Genomic DNA, 19,406 nt, shown 5'->3' with positions numbered 1-19,406 from the left:
GTCACGCGACGCAGGGATGACAAATCTTTAGCTGTACCTATAAAACACGCAGATCGGCAGCACAAAGCTATAAGAATATATTGACTGCAGCCCAAACTCATCAGAAGATTGATCAATCCGGCCCACTTGCATTAATTGTGAAATAGAAAGAGCGATGCGATCAATGATGGGAATGAAAGTGCAGCGGTAATGATGCCACATCCAGCTAATCCAATAATGTAGAAGCTGATGTATAGTGTATTGGAATTCCACTGTTCAGGCCCTGTCACAATAAAGTATATGCTGCAATTATGTGAAAAAATGGAGCAGCTTGCAGCAGGGCCAGCCCAATAAGACAGTGCCACATTCATTTTTTGTGATTAGGCACTATATTAAGTGGCATTCCAAGGTCCTGGTCTGTCTAAATTGTTGAAATTAGGTGTTTGTTCGTAAGGGGGAAAAGAAGATGGTAGGTATTAAGAATAAAGCCAGACAATCTTGCTTATTTTTGGTTTAGAGTGTTATGGGTACAGTACTCTCTTTGTTGTAACATACTATTAGCTGCTCCATACATTTCTAGATTTTTCCTATAGGGTGATTACACAGATCATATTTACCTAAATAACACAGAGACATAAATATTTATGATCAGTCCTGAAAAATGTGGTGCTATATTCTCATAATTAGTATCAATAAACATATTGACTGGGCAGATCAGTTGGCTTAACACTTAGAAGATTTTTTATTTTATTTTTTAGCCCTGGATATATTTCATCATTTTCAATGTCTGCAAATGTATTTGTTGTAGATATCCTGTTTTTCTTTATTTTTTATTGGTTGATATATATATATATATGTGTGTGTGTGTAATAACTGGAAAGTCATACAATTTCAGTCCACATGGTCAGTTCTTTTTCATAATTGTTCAGTAGAAAAGCTATAGAGTATGTCAAAAGGAAAAGCTGGAAAAAAGGAGGAAGTATCAGTTTAGATAGCCTCTCTTGCTGCGCAGGGAGAAGTGCATGAACCACTGACCAAAGCAGTTGGGGGGAAGAGGATGTTTCAGTTCTGAGAACAAGCCAGGTGCGATTGATTCTTTCATATCGACACCATAGCTTGACTTTTAAACTAGTGCTCGATATTCCAAATGCGGGCACTCCCTCCATGACAAGAGGAGAAATTATATAGCAGGAATAAATTAACACCAAAGCAGACTGGGCATGTGTAAAGCTGTAATCAGCACAACCTTTGTGATAAGTGAGCTTACTGCTGACTGCCAAAGGTTGGTTAGCATTATAATTAAAAACTTTTTGAGACTAAGAACAATAATAAGTGGTAGAATTAGGCCACCTTGTATTTCCAGGGAAATAATATGCTGAATATTATTTTGGAAAGTTATATGTGTATTTTTTATTACTACATTTTTTTCAGCTGTCAAATAAATAAAGAAATAACCATAAAGTAATAGTAGGCTATCTGTAATAATGTGCTGGTACATTTACTCCGTTCTCCCATGGACTTTGAGAGTGCAGCAGGAATTTTAACTACTGTTGCTAGCAATGTTAGCACAGCTTGGCGTGAAGGCACAACTTGGGAAAAGTTTAAATGTGTCATTTTCCTCATGTAATATAACATTTCTGTTCACATATGGATTGACATAGTATGTGTTTTATGTAGGCCAAATTCATATGAAAAGATGTCATGCATTGCCTGGGAGGGAGGTTCAGAAATATGAAATTTTATCCTACTTTTGCGTTTAAATTTTGCCAGAATGCTGCAACCTTGACACGACCATACTCAGTCGCTCTTTTGAGTGGTGGGGAGGGCTTTCACCAGAATCCCAGGGGGTTCATGTGAGCTCTGTGAAGACTCTCTGGATCTACTACTGAACTATAAAATCTAGCTTACATTTCAAAGCAAGTACTTCATTTTTTTTTTTTTTTTTTTTTTTAAACCACTGGGAAATACTTTAAAAGACACAAGGAAATCTCCATGCATCTGTCTATTACATTCACTTGGCTACATTTAGTGAAAACAAATTTCCTGATGATGTAAGGTAATGAGAGAAGCATCAGATTAAATGAAAATAAATTGGTGACAGAACCCCCAAAGGTAGATATTTGTAATAAGTGCAGAGCTTTGCACTTTGAAAAGTCATTTTGACCATGTTGGAATAGCCTCTTGTGCTAATGGTGTGGCTTCACTTTATCTGCAGTGGAGTTTAGCGTTCTTCATTTAAGTTTAGCAAGAATACCCCAACTGCATGCCAGAAGAAACATTGTGGGTAGTTTGCCATGCCGTGGTAGTAGCGTGTCATCGTTAAATTGTGATGTGTGCCACTGAGCCATGTCCACATATTCAGAACTGTACACAGTTCTGTGGCATTATTGCACAAAAATGTTGAGCCATCCTCGCACCAGTACTCTTTCGTATTCCCATCCACACAGATATTTATTAGGCTATACAAATGATAATGGACGACTAGCTGTGTAGTTATTTGATTTTAATACGCAATGCAGAGGCGAAGAATCACCTGACAAAAAGAGGCATGCATTAAATTCTCATAACCGCATACCTTGGAGTCAATTGTCCCATTCATACCATGGTAAGATGCTAAAAATGAAAACGAGCATTTTTGGTCAAAACGTTTTTGTGGCAAAACGTTTGCCATCCCAGTCTTACAAATGGCAAAGCCATTTCTGCATCATCTCTCTCCATTTTTTAATCGACCATTTTGGAACATACATCACATTTAGGTCACAGCAGTTGTGTACGCATTATGGTGGCAGAAAACAAGCAAACTGCAGGGCTCCAGACTAACTTTTTACATTGGTTGCAATGATGCACCTAACCTTTCCATTTAGGTGCACCAGCACATAATTTAGGTGCACCCAAAATTTTTCACCGCCGCAATAATACATTTTGAGCATTACCTTTTTTGTCAGTTCCCATACACATTGGTAATTTCTTAACACATTATGTAAATGATTGTAAACAGGAATAAAGGTGCAGATTAGTGTTGTCACCATACCAAAATTTTGACTTTGATACCGATACCAGGTTTAGTATCACGATACTCGATATTGAAACGATACTTGAAACTTAAACGATACTGATTCGATACTCGGTACCTAACGATACTGAAATTACCTTAATAGATCATCAACGTAATGTCCACAAGGGTTGACCTCATTTTTGAATTCACGGTTTATTAACAACCTTTAAGTTGAAGCCTGTTCAACATATTAATAAGCATAGGCCTATAGTGTTAGAACACTAAACAATACAAATATATATATATATATATCAATAATTAAACAATTGTAAACTAAAGAATCTTTAAACAGGTTTTTCACTTTAAAATAGATCTGAAAACAGCATATTTTAATAACAATACAGCATTTTCCTATAATAAAATATTTCCAAATTAGAACACCTATAGTATAGTGTTAGAACAACACCATATTAAATAACAGAAATAAATTATTACATAACATAAATAAAATATTTCCAAATCAGAACATGTTGAGCCTGAGGCATTACTTTTCTGTCTCTCGCTAGTCGCTACTGAAGTGAACTGAGTCGAAGCTTGCGCTGTATCAACGAGGTGAATGCACAAGCGCACCTCACCTGACTTGGCTACCTTAGTTGCTACTGCCATCTAGTGATGATTCAGACAAATTACAGCTTTCATCCTCTCAATCAGTAATGCGGGAGACACATTTCCCTGGCATTTACATTTGACCTAAAAGTAGGCTACCGAATGTTAGAAAATTCTAATACCGAACCGGTTTTTTTTTGTTTTGGCAGGCTATAGGCCTACCATGCAACACTAGTGCAGATAAATGTTTTTTTAATTTAAATCACGGCACAAACAAGAAATCGCAATAACCTCAATTGTTTAAAAAATGAACTTAAAAGGTGCTGATGTTTAAAGTGTTTGACAAACTCAAATAAATAAATCAAACTCAAAGTATGCGCTGCTCCCACCCACCTGAAAAATTATTTTCTCCGATTTAGAGACCCGCACCGATCACACGTTACCGTTATTTCCCATTATTTCGCAGCTGTTGCATATGACACACCCAGCACTTGACTCGTTATGGTTAAGTATTTCACTAAATCGCTCCCACACGGAACTTTTCTGCCCTTCCTTTTTTTTATTTTTTTTTTAAATTCTCCTTTTTAAAATTTTCTCCTCAATTTTTGCCTCAATTGCTGCTTAAGACAAATGGACGCCGCAATTGGCGCAATGAGAGTCTAGTCTGCTAATTCGTGCCTGACGAAAAATGAATCTTAAAATGTGTTCACATTTTAGAGAATGTAATTAATATTTAACTCATCAATTATGTATTATTTCACCCACCCGCAACCCATCCGCTGTTAATCAGAATGTTAATTTTTGTGACTCGGCTCGCCCGATCCGCGGATAAACAGTGGTGCCCGCGGATATAACTGCGATCCGCTCATCACTAATACACACATACCTCTTTTTTTGTTTTCCCCACCCGCATTCAGCGAAGAAGAATATCAGGGTCAGAGCCAACCAGAGGCAGAGTAGGGGCGGGTGTTCGCAGAATGCGGGTGGGGGAAAATAAATAACGCTACACCAAGAGGCAACAACTCGCCTCAGTTCCCCAGTGGCTACTGCATGAACTGCAATGTCTGGTTGCAAAAAGAACTTGAAACCCCGCCCACCCAATGTTAAGTCAATGGGGAAAGCCTGAAATGAGATCAATTTTCTCTGAGGAAATATGAAGTCAATAAATTTTTTACACAAGAAATGATGGTTTAACTAGTTAATCCCATCCCTTGTAATGTCTCCCCTGGGTCTGATTTTTTAAAATAAGTCTGCCAAAATTCCCAAATCTGGGTTAATTTCAGTGTGTGCAATGTGGCTTGTCCTACTACTGTATGACCATATAAGGATTTACCCATCCTCGCATCCTGGCAGAGTGCTTCAGCGGCAGGTGTGATGCTGTGTCGTTTTATTCCGATTAGCTAGCTACATACGATCTCACCATTTAAAAGTCCAAGGTCCAAAAATGTTGTGTGCTGCATTCAACTGTACTAACCACTATTCTAAGGATTCTTCTCTCCAGTTCTTTCGGTTAATACATTTGAGACATTTTCAGATAAACAAGGTTCTATGTAAAAACACGATTTCTGACCAGTTTGGGGTTTCAGTTGATTCTCATAAAGTCTCGTCTTTTATAATTTGTATATGTTGTAAGAGAAATCAAATTTGTAAGCAGTTTTGAAGCCTCTTTAAGAAGACAAGCTAGCGGGATTTGCTTTTCTAGGGGGAGCAAGCTTTTACTGTCTTGCTATCGAGCTATCTGTCTATCTAGCTAACTTGCTAGCTAGTTATGCTAGATACATCTGCCTAGCTATCTAGAGTTCTGTTATCTATCTGTCTATATTACTAGCTAGCTAGTTAGCTAATGATCTGTTTTATCTATTTTTCTATGTAAATATCGTAACACTAAACGTATCTTGCACAATTAACTTTTTTGAAATGTTATGACAGTACGGTTCTGTGGTTGCAAGGCCACGCTTGTTGTCCAGACGTGGACGTGTCTAATTACCATGTAAGGTAGTCGGGGTGGATTTTCTTGTAGTTGTGGACTCGTCTTTCGCTCTACTGCGATTGCGTTGGTTGTAATGGGCAATGTGGCTGCGCCCTAGTTTGGGCTTCATGCGCCAGTGAGGACTAATCATAGCAAATCAGTGGGTGACGTCATGAAGCACTTCGTCCATATTTTTATACGGTCTATGCGCTACACACATACACACACAGAGACAGACCTGCTAAATGTCAGGCGCACCGGTGCGACCAATGAAAATGTCTAGTCGCACTTGACAAATTCTTGGTCGCATGTGCATAGCTATCTGAGAAATGGCATACATATATTTGTTCTCACTTCCTAACATGAGCTCAAATTTAGCTAAGCCTCATCTAACGCTGCTTTCGGGTCTCGATGCTCATCCAACATAAGCTGGACTATCCTGGTGGGAAACCTGTGTAGACTGTAAATCTGACACCACTTGAAAGCAGCTTTTGCTCTAAGATAGCTAAGTTAACCGTCACCTGAAAAGATAGCTACCTCAGTACCTACAATGTTGTGAACAATGATCTCTAATGGAGCCTTATTTGTGTCATTCAATTTGTCTTGGTGCTGACAAAGCCTGTAAAATAATTTGACAAGTACTCCTGAGGATCCACAATATTATTTTCTATTACTGAGCAAGCTAAGGATAAAGCCTCACTTCCTCCAATGAGATAACCTCTTCCCCGTCCTTTCAGTCACTCCACTGGTTTGCCTAGTGTCGTCTGCCATTCCAGCATGCCTTGCGGACGCGAAAAAATCATCTCCTATTGAAATGTATGGAGGCAAGTTGCTAAATTGCAACTCTCCGTAAGCAATAATTTATGTGTTCTTCATGTGCTAGCTGTTTGTTGAGTTTGTTTCAGTATGCTTACATATGGGCAGTGTATTGATTATGTGTTTACGTTTAGTAATGTTGCGCTCTTACTCCTTTGTTCTGCACAGCCATCTCACATGAGATGTGAGCTGTTGTTGATTTGGATAGATTTTATTTGTAACTTATGCAGTAGGCCTAAACTCAGCACTAATAATTTTCTGTGATACATTTTTTAAAGAAGATTCAGGTTTTTTTTTGTTTTTGTTTTTTGGGTGGGGGGGTCTAAAGGCTGTCATAGCCCCAGGGCCCATGTAGTCTTAATCCGGCCCTGCTTAGATCTTTCAGTTTATATTCAAATCAATGGATGAAAGAAAATATGGGTATGATATTTATACAACCCCCTTTGAGTAAAGAAGTCTCTGTTGACAGGCAAAGACAGCCTTTCACAAACAGGGCAACAGGTAGACATTACCAGAAGCTGGTTTATCAAAGCTGCCACTACGTAAACCCACAAAATGTTTGTTGTCTTGTTGCCATTGCCAGTAAAACCAATAGCCCTGTGAAGTTAGCTCAGAAACACAATGGCAAATGAGAAATAAGCAGCCATGTCATTATGGTAAGAGTTTTCTTTCTTTCTTTCTTTCTTTCTTTTCTCTTCTCACAGTTGATACTCTGGTGTTACCCCCTATAGATTTGCTGCTGCCCCTGAATGCTAATAACACAGCTGCCTATACAGTACATGGAGCTTTGTGTCTGTAGTTGTGTGCCTTGAGGCATGACCATTCTAAAGACGCTGCTGGAGATGATTTGTGAGGAAGCTCTGTCACATGAATGGCTGAGGCGCCTTCTTATGTCGGTGGCTTCAGAGGCAATGCACCGGCCTTTGAGACCTATTCCATCAGCGGTAATAACACTCTGGAATGGTAATGCTACACAGAAAAATCTTCTCTCTGAACTTTTATTTTACTCGCTCCCATAGAATATGTTTGAATATGTATGATTCTGCATACTGTCTTTGCATTGCAAAATGCTATGTTATTGATGTGAAGTCTTGTACATGGGTTTGGTGTATTGTATCTTGAATGTGATAAGTTCAGAGAACCAATGGGGATACATGTATGTGTCCAGTTTATTGCAAGCCAGACCAAATTATGGTGTTAAGTTGAATTGAATTTACTTGTGAGCAGCATGGCAACTGAGAAAACCATGAGCTGCTAAATTAAATTAAACTGTGTAATGTGGTGAATGTTGTACTATTGTAGAGCAAATATGGAATAAATATGTGTTCACTGTTACTGTATGTAAATTAGCCAGTGTTTAACTCAGTGATGAAAGAGCAAAAGTTAAACATTTCGAGAGAGCAGGAAGAACCAGGAAACCTCCATTTTGAAATTTGTTATACCGGATTAATTGTTATGGCCTGGTTCTTTAACTTCTGAAGAAATGCAAAGTGCATTCAATTAGGCACCGCATGACACTTTCAGCCCTCTGTACTGTCAGTTAAGAGCATAATCAAGAGGTTTGAATATTGACATATGAATAGTAATTGTTTTCTTTCTTTTGGTTTTGGCCTGCTGATGAACGTGGAGAATAACAATGCGCTGCTCTAGTTTTTTGCTTCGAGGAAACTGTGCACTGATAATCCACCAAATTACAGGAGCCATTCTGTGCAATGACTTGAATTCTGCACAATAAGTAAAGGCCAGTCTTTCAAAGTCATATGAAGTTTCCTTAAGTTCCATTCCTTTCAAATCAGAAAATAAATGCCTTCAGTGATAGAGTGCAGGCCTCAAGAAATTGGTTTATAAATAAATAATGATGTGGTGGGTATTAAAGGTAGTATAGCGATAGATATGAAACATTGATCCACCCACCCTTTGGTTTTGAACAGTTTTGAACATTTATTTAGAGCATTTATTTCCCTGAGAATAATTGTTTGAGGGAAAGAAAACTTACTTTTTAAAAGTTAGTGCTCCAGATTTATGATGTGATGTTCTTTGTCTTTAATGGAGATGCATTTAATCAGAAATGTTCTTTGTTTGGTTTCATATAACATCAAGCCTATGTTTCTGGTGGTGTTATTAGATGTATGTTTATTGGTAGCTAACTAGGATGTTTGGTACGTTGATCTGACATTATTTTGTATTTGTGCATGTGTGCATATGTGATTGATTGCTACAAGATATGATGACACTCAGTAACTAGCTAGGTTGCTCAGCTGGTGCTTCTGATTACATGGGATTTTCGTGTGTGTGTTAGCAAGCAATATATAAATTAGCTAGTACGCTATATAAAGTGTTCGTAGTGCATGCATTTACAATACCAAAGCTAGCCATCTAGATCCATCTCGGATCCTTGGAGTTATATATTTCGTATTTAAGTTCTGTTTTTAAAGCAGAGATAATATCAAAGTATATACACCACATTACATACTTTCATAGGGAAAACAGGTATGAAGATTTAGTTTTTGTTTGAATTTGTAGAAAAAGGCATTTCTGCTAAAGTTGCAGCTGCACACTCACATTAATAGGACAAGGCTTCTTTCTTTGCAGAGAAGAACATAAATATGGTGTTCTTGTCCATTTGAATGGATATAATTGTAATTCACAGGCATCACATGTACAACTACTTGACAACTCACAGAATAATGAGTATTACTTGCTTACACAGTTGAATTGCCAGCCATAGTCTTTTACTTTCATATCAAACTGTACCTATGGACATGGCTGTTCCATAAATTCCCTGGTTTTTTTTTTTTTTTTTCATTAGCTTAACTGTAACCTATGATCTATGAATGACATATCATTGTTTATGAGCAAGTAAAATGATCCCCAAGACGTATTTGTAAAGTACACTTACAAATGCAGTTGCCATACTGCAAAGTCTAGCTTGTAATTTACATTTAATGGAACCAAGCCAAGTTGGTATGAACTAAATGGCAACCTCAGTTAAGTTGCCTAACTATATGTATTTGCTTGTTTGTCAGAGGTCAGACACAAATCATGTACAAAATAATGCACAGTGTACACACAAATAAAATACATTTCAATCACTGAATGAAGGGCAGGTTCCCAATTAATTCTGTACAACTGCAATGATTTTAGTGAATTTAGAATTTTTACTGGATAGGTGCCTTAACAGCACTTTAAAATTATTATCATTTTCAAAACACATGCACACCTGAGATGTAAAATTCAGCTTCAAGCATGTAAAACATATTCAAATCATGAGCTATGAGAAGTTAACAATGAGTCATTCAAATCAATTGGTAAAAAATATACTGTTGCCATTGTATTTAGCCATTGTAGCTGCTGTAGTGCTGATGTAGGTACTTTTGTTTTGTTTTTTTTAGTTTTCAGAAAGCTATAACTCCATGGACTCAAAGGACTTATGGTTGTGGAGTTATTTGGCATTTTGGTCCAGGTTGTGGAAATGCCACTGGTTGATTTAGGGAAGCAGAGCTGTCCCAATATGGAGCACAGTTTCTATCTGAGTGCACTGTTTTTGCTGTGCATTGACCTCAGAAGCCCAATGAGCACCCAATGTACATCTCAAGGTGCATAAGCCATGCTGGCCCAGAGATTTAAATATTGATCAAAAGTCTTAAGAGGATTAGATATAGCAGCATAGCCAATATATCTCTGTGCTGCTCTGTGTTACGGTTAATGGTTTCATTCTGTGTAGCCCTCTGTAGTCTGCAGTAAAAGTGCCTCTTCTTTATTCTTTTTTTTAATTTGGCCTTTTATGATCAGGTAAGACATACAGTTTCCAATATAGTTGAATACTCTGCAATATTACACTGTGCATATTGTGACATATTCTAGCTATTAAACTGATTTGGGGTCAGTTTCACTTTCTGTTCTTCCCTCTAACTTTTACTTTATACAATGCAATGCTAATGACTAATACACCCTTATACAGGATGTATTCCTGCCTCTTGCCTAATGCATGCTAGGATAGGCTACAGCCCTCCCGCAACCCTGACTAGAAATAAGCAGGTTAGATAATGGATGGATGGATGATGGATCAATGTGTGGACAGATGGATGGATGACTAAAACACAGGTGTCATTAGTGGACTGAAATATAAGACTATGTCATAGCACGTTGCAGTGCCAATTCCGAATTGGTTTTCTGTTGATTTTAATGAAACATTGTTATAAAACCAACATCTTGAAAAGCACACAGTATACGATAGGAAACATAAAATGTTTATGATTGTTACCTGTAAAAATACATGCGGAACCCAAACGTATTTTCAGAACATCAACCTGATATATAGGGCTGCTATTAATGGTAATTTTCTGTCATCTGTGGCATTTTTGCTAGTGGTCTTGGGGACACAAAACTGTGGCAGTTCCATCTTTCACATTTATGATGAGGCAGCCATGGGACCACAGGAAAACAGTAACATACTGGGGAGACAGTAGTGTGGAGCTCAGGGGAATCCACATTGCACTGGTAAACAAGCTCCTCTGTACACCGCACATGGAATCTGGTGTTTGCCTTCTGATACAATGCACTACATGATCTGCTGAGAAACAGATTTACAGTGCTACACATCATTTTCAGGAGTAAAACTGAAAAAAAGAAAAAACGTAGCTTTGCAACTGCACAGGTTCTTTATTATTCACTGAAACTTTGATGTCCAAATGCATCTATTGATTTTTCTTCTAACCAAAATGATGAGAAATGCTCCACACTTGCATATGTGCATACTAATTCAGGATACAGCTTTGTTGTTGCTTTCTGTGTGTGGAATTAATTAGCCAAGAAATTGAATGCCTTTCTGTCTGAGAAAGCTGACTTTAAAGGTACATGCTCTTGTCCAACATAATAGTCTATTAAGATAAAGGTTGTTTTACATTTTATTTTTTAAGCTTTTTTCCATAGCTGTTACAAGCTTGCATGGAATTTTTTGTTTTGTATTTAGGATCATAATCTTCTAAGCACATGTGTATTTATTTGATATTGAATAAATTAATTTAGTTAGGTATATAGTCATGATGGCGTCTTACAGCAGAACGTTCATCAACTGTGTGAAAGCCTGTGTTTTTTTTTTCCATGCATTTTTTTTGTACACAACTCAAAAAACATGATGAAAATCGTATTCCAGTTAACTCGGTTGTAGGATTTAAAAAAAATGTTTTATATAGTTAAGGAAACTATCTGTTCAGAACATATATTTATGGATATAATGCTTGAAGGAAACCACAAGAGTGCAGATTTAATCTGTTAAATGAAGTCTTTGGTAGAGCAATGCAGTGGTAATACTGACACTGCAAATGTAGCAAAGAATGGCCAAAGGAACTGCTCTCTAAATGTTATTTGAGCCTTTTGGGCCTGTTTGTGCATTGTGGCGGTGTTCCAATGTCTTCATTTTATTGATCAGTGCCATCAGCATTTATAGTGACTGAAGCAGTTATTCCACAATATTACGATACAATACAGATTCAAGCTGATGTTTTAGATAAATTGTATGAAGATATTCTCTTTCTTGATCATAAAAATACAAATGTATAGATTTTTTTTTTCAGGAAAGTTTTTGCCTTACTTTATTTCACGAAAAAAAGTAATAAATAGAGTTCACTGTTGTGTTTTGTTTATATGTGTAATGTATAATTTGTCAAAATCAGGATCGCATAAAATACTCCTAAGCATTTTCAACTTTGCAAAATTAGCATGTCCCGTTTTCATCCTGAATATATGCAAAAAATTGTCAAACCAAAGATGATGCAAAAGGCTTCAGCCTAATACTGCGTAAAGATAATAGACTGTTTATTGAGAACTTGGGGTATTTCCTATGTGAAAAAAAAAACAGAATTTGCATTACATATAATAAATCATTGTGACATTGTGTAATTGCCTGGTATATTTTCATGTAAGAAGGGGTTAGTTATTTTTCAAGCCAGTGTGATTTCCCCCAGTATACATTCAATACTGCAATGGCTACCACGTTTTGTTTAGGCTATATTAGCAACTATGCGTTCATGATTTTTCAGCACAACAAACTTGTGAAGATATTTTTTCAGGCAATACACACTTTATGTACATGGATAACTTTGCAACAGATACATTTTCAATCCAAACATTAGAAAAGATATTAGCACAAAAAGTTAATTTTCATGTATTTATGCAATAGGTAGATGGCAGTGTTGTCGTAATTAATGTACAGTAGGGCTTCCATCTTTTGAACCTTTTCTCCATAGAATATTCTCCAGTTTTCAATAACATATTGTACAGATGCGGCAGCCAAACTGTTGCCTCTTCCCTGTAGTGCAAGGGGATCTTGAGCCATTTACCCTAAGGAAAACTGAAAATTTTCCATGCTGTGCAATACTTGAATTTATGTTCTTCCCTGGAATCCTTGATTAAAGTACTATGCCACAATACCATTTAGTGTGATTTTTAAAAAATAGCGTATGAATATGTGTCTAATAGTGTGCATTACCATCTATTGCTTGGAAAAGCCATTCCAAGGTTGAAACTGGTTTTTGAATGAGCCCTGTTGGCTTGTTGTTTCACTTCACTGTACTTGTACAACTTCACCTCCGCCATTGGGGTAGCTAGCTGCGGACACTCTGTTGAAACCTGATCCCACCCCACTGGCTCTGTAGCCACACCCTCCTCTCCCTACACAGAAAAACTTGTCACACCCAAAAATGTCCCAAACAGATTTTAGAAGAAGAAATGCAGCATGGATTTGTCTAAGGTGCATAAAGCAAGAGACTGCCTGCGCATCATTGATATGACTTGATTATTGTATAATTATTATATAATATTTTCAATGTAAAAATCATACACAGGATACCTTTAAATGTGGCACTGAAAGTGCCTCTCTCTATTGGAATTAGAACCAACCAGTTCCCACTGCAATACCAATTACTGTGAAGTTCACCTAAGTTCATTGGGATGATCACTGCCTTGCCAAGAAAAGAGATGCAAGAAACTTTTTACCACTACAGATGCAAGAAAGTTTTTTTTTTTTTTTTCTGAAGGGAAACTTAAAAGATTACAGATCTTAAAGAAAGTCTGGGAGACTTCGGATCATAAAAATAAAGCATCTTAAAAATTACCTTTTCACATTGACTATATGGTTGTTCATGACAGATTTGAAAGGGAGAAGTCTCTTCATAACCCACGTCATAAACAGAAACTGCACAGATTTGGCACAACACATCTTATTTGCAAATGAGGGCATGTTTTTTTGGTGAGATGAAAACAACAGTAATATTCATAGGTTCATTAGCTGTGCCAAAAGGTGAAGCTTGTGTGGAGTACAACATCATCCCCTGTTACACATGGAGTTCACAGTCATTTTTATTTATACGTGATTTACATTTTCTGCCCTTGTGCCCTCATCTGAATCAAAGGGAAAATTATGTTAATTCCATACCAAAATATTTTGGATATAAACTGAATTATTCGTACTATGAAGCCCATGTCATCCTGGCACGAGCAAATCATATGCGACCAAAACATTATCGAAAATATATATGGAGACATAAAAGTGACAATGTACACATAATGTACAGGGACATTTTATTGTATTTTATATATTTTATCTGTGATGTTTGTTTTCATCAGTCTTAACCGCACAGTAGTTATAGTGCTGCTGATTCTGGAGATGGCAGACCCATTTGGTTCAGTCTGCCCCTTCATATTTCACCTCCATTGGCTCCATGTTAGCCTGCAGAAAATAACACTTTTATTTTAGCTAACTAGCTAGCTGCATGTCTGACTATTGTTTAACATGGATTTGTGTCCTAAAACAAATTACTTTTAAAAGGCTAACATTACGTACCATAAGCCATCCTTCAGATTTCTCTTAGGGTGAAAGTAAAATTCCAGGAGATTTGAGGGCAGAATGAGCAAGTACTTGTCCAGGGAAGTGACTGAACAGTGTGAATCCCTGGACAATGCACACACAAATCTGCATCTGCTGTCTTTCCGGAATGGGTTTATGTGATTTTTGGACTTGTTAAATGTCATGGTGACATTTTTGGCAATTTTCATCGACCAGGACCGGAAATGACTCAGGTCATAGATGACAACTGCCCTCAAAAACCACACTTTATTTACTTACTTCTGTTTGTTTCTTAACACCCAGGTATAGTCGTCCACACAAACTAATCTGGTGTTTACTTACTATAAATGCATGTGACCAGGTGACTATTTTTTTTCTTAATCAGTTTGGTGCATCCAAAGGGGACTACATGTAGATGGTTTTCAACACCATATAGTGTCTCATATGCAAACGTCTCTCCATGACCTCCCTGAGTATCATCCATCTGTCCATTCATTTTCTAACTGCTTGATCCAGATCATGGTCGAGGTGGCAACAGGGAAAGCAGAGCAGCCCAGACGTTCTCTCCCCAGCGATATATATATATGATGCCGTATCACCCTGGCATATTTATAGCAATATCAGTTCAATGTGTTTGTATTCTTAAATTTCTGCTCTATATGCTATTTTCCACTGGCTTTCCAAGGTTTTAAATGTGCCGAGGCACCCACAGCAACTTGCGTGAGGAACGCAAAAGAGCAAGTGCTTAAAATCCTAAATTAAGTTTGATACATTTCTCAATATATCTGTGTCAGACGACTTTGTTTGTTGTCTTTTCTTTCTCCTAAATATGCTAGCGTTGGATTATTAAGAAAAATAAACACTCGATGTGCTCCTACTTTCATTGGGGTTCGTTTTGAATGGAACTCTGGTATTTTGAGTGTGAAAATGAACTTTTGTGGCCACCAGTCACCACAGGTGTCACCAAATCCACCAAAACTGAAAAATGAAGGATTGCCACTTTAAAGAACAAAATAGTTGATTATGCATATTAATTAATACGTATTATTAATATATATCCACAGATGTACAAGTTTCATGTTAGAAGGAATTCTCACGTCTTGCTTGTATTTGTTTGTCTTTCATTTATTCATCCAATTAGCTTCATTGCAAGCTTTCCACTGGGGATGCCATTTTAAATATCCCTGTATTTTCTTTGACAGATTCCAAGACAGCAAATGAGCTGTGAGAGAGAGCAACTAAGGGTAAGTTGTGTTTCTTTGTTTTACTTATGCTGGCCAATATTTTAAATGATGTCACAGTCTTAGGAGTCGTAGTAAATTCTTTGTGTGCCCCCGTCACAACTCACAATTTGTGTGAGATAGTATTAAGACGTCTTTTCCTCGTCTTTACCTTTCTGATGAAATCAAACCTGTTTAATATTATTGTTAAATCTTTAGTCTTGGTTCAAAAGGTGTGTGATGGTCAACAACGCGATTTAGAATCCTTCTGTGCCAACAGCCAGTAGGTACCCTGTGTTTAGCCTTGCCCGGACGTTAGTATTGCAGGACAACGTGGATAATTTACCTGTTTTTATAATTGCAAATCAGTATAAAAATGTACCCACTATAGATGTCATTTGCATGTAATATTGACACATTGGTCCGGACGGTAATAGATTTCTCAGAGGGCCTCGGAGTTTGCAGCCGGAAACTGCTGCTTTTTCAGCCGGAATTATTTGTGTGCATGGTAAAAATCACTGACATGATTGTTCCGGACGTTTTACGGTGGTAAAAATTACAGTATCTAACCTCTCCTAGTGAAACGAATCATCCGGACAGAGCTTTTGTCTGACATTGGCACACCAGTAGTGAGTTTCCGACAGGAAGAGGAGGGCTAAAATAAAATAAAAACCTCCAAAATAATCCTGTTGGAATCTTATAAGATGTCTGATTCCCAGTCTTTTTGGAATCTTAAGATGTGCACCTCTAAGACTAAAATCTCATGATTTAGGGCAGATGCTGGGCCTCAATGGGAAATGGCCCTGTTTCCCCATCAGTTCTTATTAGGACACTCATATGGATTACCATGTGTTTCTGACACATGTAATGTTGAGATATGCCCATTTCTGTGGGAATACAATAATAGTATTCCACCCGACAAACCATAATATGTGACTGTTTAATTAAGAACTGACAATGTTTTCCTTCCTGTATGAATGTACTTTGCAATACATCTGAGATTTCCATTGGTTTCTGATCCTCCTGAATTGTTCTTTTTTATTTTTAAATACACTTATTTACCTTCTCTGTACTGTCATAATGGCATGGCATCAATGTGCACTTCATATCACAGCGCTGTGATGTATTTGGATTTACCCTTTGTAGAGTGTGACATTGGAAGGTATTTGATTGTGACTGATGTCTTGCTGATTTTTGCCTGTAAGTGAGTGATATAAATCCAAGTTAAGGACTGGAGTGTATTACTTGAATGGAAATGGCATCGTGATCATGTCACTTGCTGTGCATTTTCCACAAGCGGTTGATTTTAATAAGATTTATCACTGATTCTCAGCTTTGTTTGATTTTCATTTTCCAGATTTCATCACTAATAGAAATTGAATAAAAGAAGCGAAGAGGCCCCAAATTTCTTGTTAGCGAGGCATGCAGATGCAGTTCTTTCAGCATTCTCTCTGAAGGGAGGCTGGGCAGCCTAAGGCCACCTAGCTCATGGTGGATTTGGAATTAGTTTCTTTGTGTTTGTGTTTGTGTGTGTGTGCGTGCGTGCGTGCATACGTGCGTGCAAGTGTTTGTGAATGTGTGTGCATGTGTGCGCACTCTAGATGTGTGGATAAGTCATAGACATAAGTGAAAGTAAACATATTACAAACCTATAGCAACTCCAGTTACAGTTGAGTGCATGATTGTGATTCTCTTTTAAGACATTATAATCAGTTCCTTGCATCAAGAGAGATGGTCTGTAATTAATAGTTCAAAAACTAGCTAAGCATAGACAAGATCTGAAATTTTTAGACTGTTGAAGAAAATTTCAACTTTATACATTCATGCAATTCAATACAGTTTTTTTTCTTAAGAGTTCTTAAAGTCTTAAAGCTGTGGTGTGCAGACGGTAGCTTGCTTAGGGGCTATAATGATAAATGTAGTAATGTATCTGTTTATGCCGTGCCATTTCTACAATTCCTTTTGCAATCACCTGCTTGTTTGTTTTTAACTCCCGGTGATGAAGACACTTGGACAAAATGTGGCTTGGATGGAGATGGATGTAGCACTCCAAGCATTGCCATAATTGAGATTTCATGAGCCATGGGCACCTCTGTTATTTGGAGCTTTATGCAATCTCTTTCCTTTATTTTTTATTGCCCATGTACTCTTCATTTTGTAATATATCCAGTTCCTGTACTTTATCCTATACAAGGACAAGGGAGTTTCTGCAAGCTAATGTTCTGTAGTGATGTACTGGATGCTTAATTATAGCTATTGCATTTTGTACACATTTTTACATTCAGAACAATAAGGTGATCATTCTAGTGATACCCTGGGCATGCTATGTGCAAAATGCTGTAGATAACTGTACAAAGCAGAGATAGTAGACTGAAAGTTCTATTTATTTTTGCATTTAAATGCATACTTCATTAGCAATATGATTCTGAAACTATCTTTGAATTAAAACAATTCATAATGAATTTAAATTTTGTATAATTTAATTTATTTCACATTATTTCCCCTTTTATGTATTGCACTGTTGTGCAGGCAGGTTGATTGATCAGAGAGATTTGACACATGGTAAGATAAATCTTATTCATGGTTTATAATATTCGACAAAGTGATAAAACTAGTACTGGCAATACATTGTTCACTATAAAAGTCTCAGATAGATAACAGTCTGAAATATCAGCCTTCACAGGGGAAATTTTTCTATAGAATTGCATCTGACGATATTAGCCACAGTTACTCAACATAATGCACCCCAAAGCCCCCTTACATGTGTATTACAAACTTAAATCAAAGTGCAAGGAAGCACAATCTAAGCAACGTGAGCAATGCAACTCTAATGGTCTTGATGGTGGATTATTGTCATGTCATGACAGCATTGTAGCCTAATGGCTTGGGAACTGGCCTTGGAACTCTAAAGAGATTTGAGATTTGATTCCCAGGTGGGTGGCTGACGTTGTACCCTTGAACAAGGTACTTAACCGGAGTTGCTTCAGTAAACATCCTACTGTATAAATGGATTGAATGCAAAAGAATGAAAGCTGTGCTGTATGTTGTTCTACATAAGAGAATACCCTCTATGTTTATGAAATGTAATGAAATTGCACTAGTTAATAGAATGATGAACATATTTATGTCCAGCTAATATCCTAGCATTCTTCATTTTGTGCTGTTATATCAGACAACTACAATACTAATAAGACATTCCCACATGTTTCTTCGATTCCATGCTCTGTAAGGATGTCCTTGGTGTTATCATTGGTAAGATTTTACCAGAAAAGCTGGATGATACTGGATATAACAGGATTGAATATTTAAAAAAGAGTTATTCTCAAAAAAGTCTTCTTACTCAGATATTTCATATAGTTGAACTGAAGCAGAAAGTGTATCTCATTTAAACAATATTAATGTGGTATTCACAAAATATTTAATTCTTGGAAAAGTGTAACATTATGATTGTTGAATCTTTGTTGTATACTATATTATAAAACTTTGCCTACACACAGAAACCTAGTAATAAATACCAAATCCACTGTAAACACTTAAATCAATTAAAAATACCTATTCACATGTACATACTCATGCCTGTAACTACTGTAATATCCAGATTTTTTCTTTGTTTTTGTTTAAAAAAAAAAAATATATATATATATATATATACATATATATTTTTTATTTTTATTGTTTTCAGAATAGGTGTCAGATTTTCTGTAATGATGAAGTACAATGTATTTGTATAAAACATATGGAAGGATTATAGTCCTGGCTGTTTTTCTTTTGTTCAGATGGATGGTCACATAACATTAGCATTGTTTTTAATGGATGGCATAAATGTTCATTTCCTGAGGAAAAAATATGTTTTTCGGAAGCGGACAGTTTGGATTTGAAAACGGTAAGAAAGCGAGAGAGGCAGGGTGCCGGAGTGCTGCTCGTGTACTGGCTGCCGAGGACAGAGCGAGGGAGAGAGAGGCGAACGGACTGCGC

General features: G+C 37.0%; 1 protein-coding gene across 3 annotated transcripts in view; it reads left to right on the top strand.

Annotated features, from left to right (window-relative positions):
* LOC118220689 (RNA binding protein fox-1 homolog 1) overlaps positions 1-19,406 on the top strand; it is a 330,165-nt gene that overhangs the window by 94,499 nt on the left and 216,260 nt on the right. For all 3 annotated transcript variants that reach the window (XM_035404792.1, XM_035404781.1, XM_035404784.1), the window contains exon 2: positions 15,414-15,455. In XM_035404792.1, the coding sequence (XP_035260683.1) occupies positions 15,429-15,455 (27 nt within the window). In that variant the 5' untranslated portion in view covers positions 15,414-15,428. The remainder of the gene's footprint in view (positions 1-15,413; positions 15,456-19,406) is intronic.

The sequence above is a fragment of the Anguilla anguilla genome, chromosome 2, assembly GCF_013347855.1.
Source record: "Anguilla anguilla isolate fAngAng1 chromosome 2, fAngAng1.pri, whole genome shotgun sequence".
NCBI lineage: Eukaryota > Metazoa > Chordata > Actinopteri > Anguilliformes > Anguillidae > Anguilla > Anguilla anguilla.
This window is presented reverse-complemented; position numbering and strand designations above follow the sequence as displayed.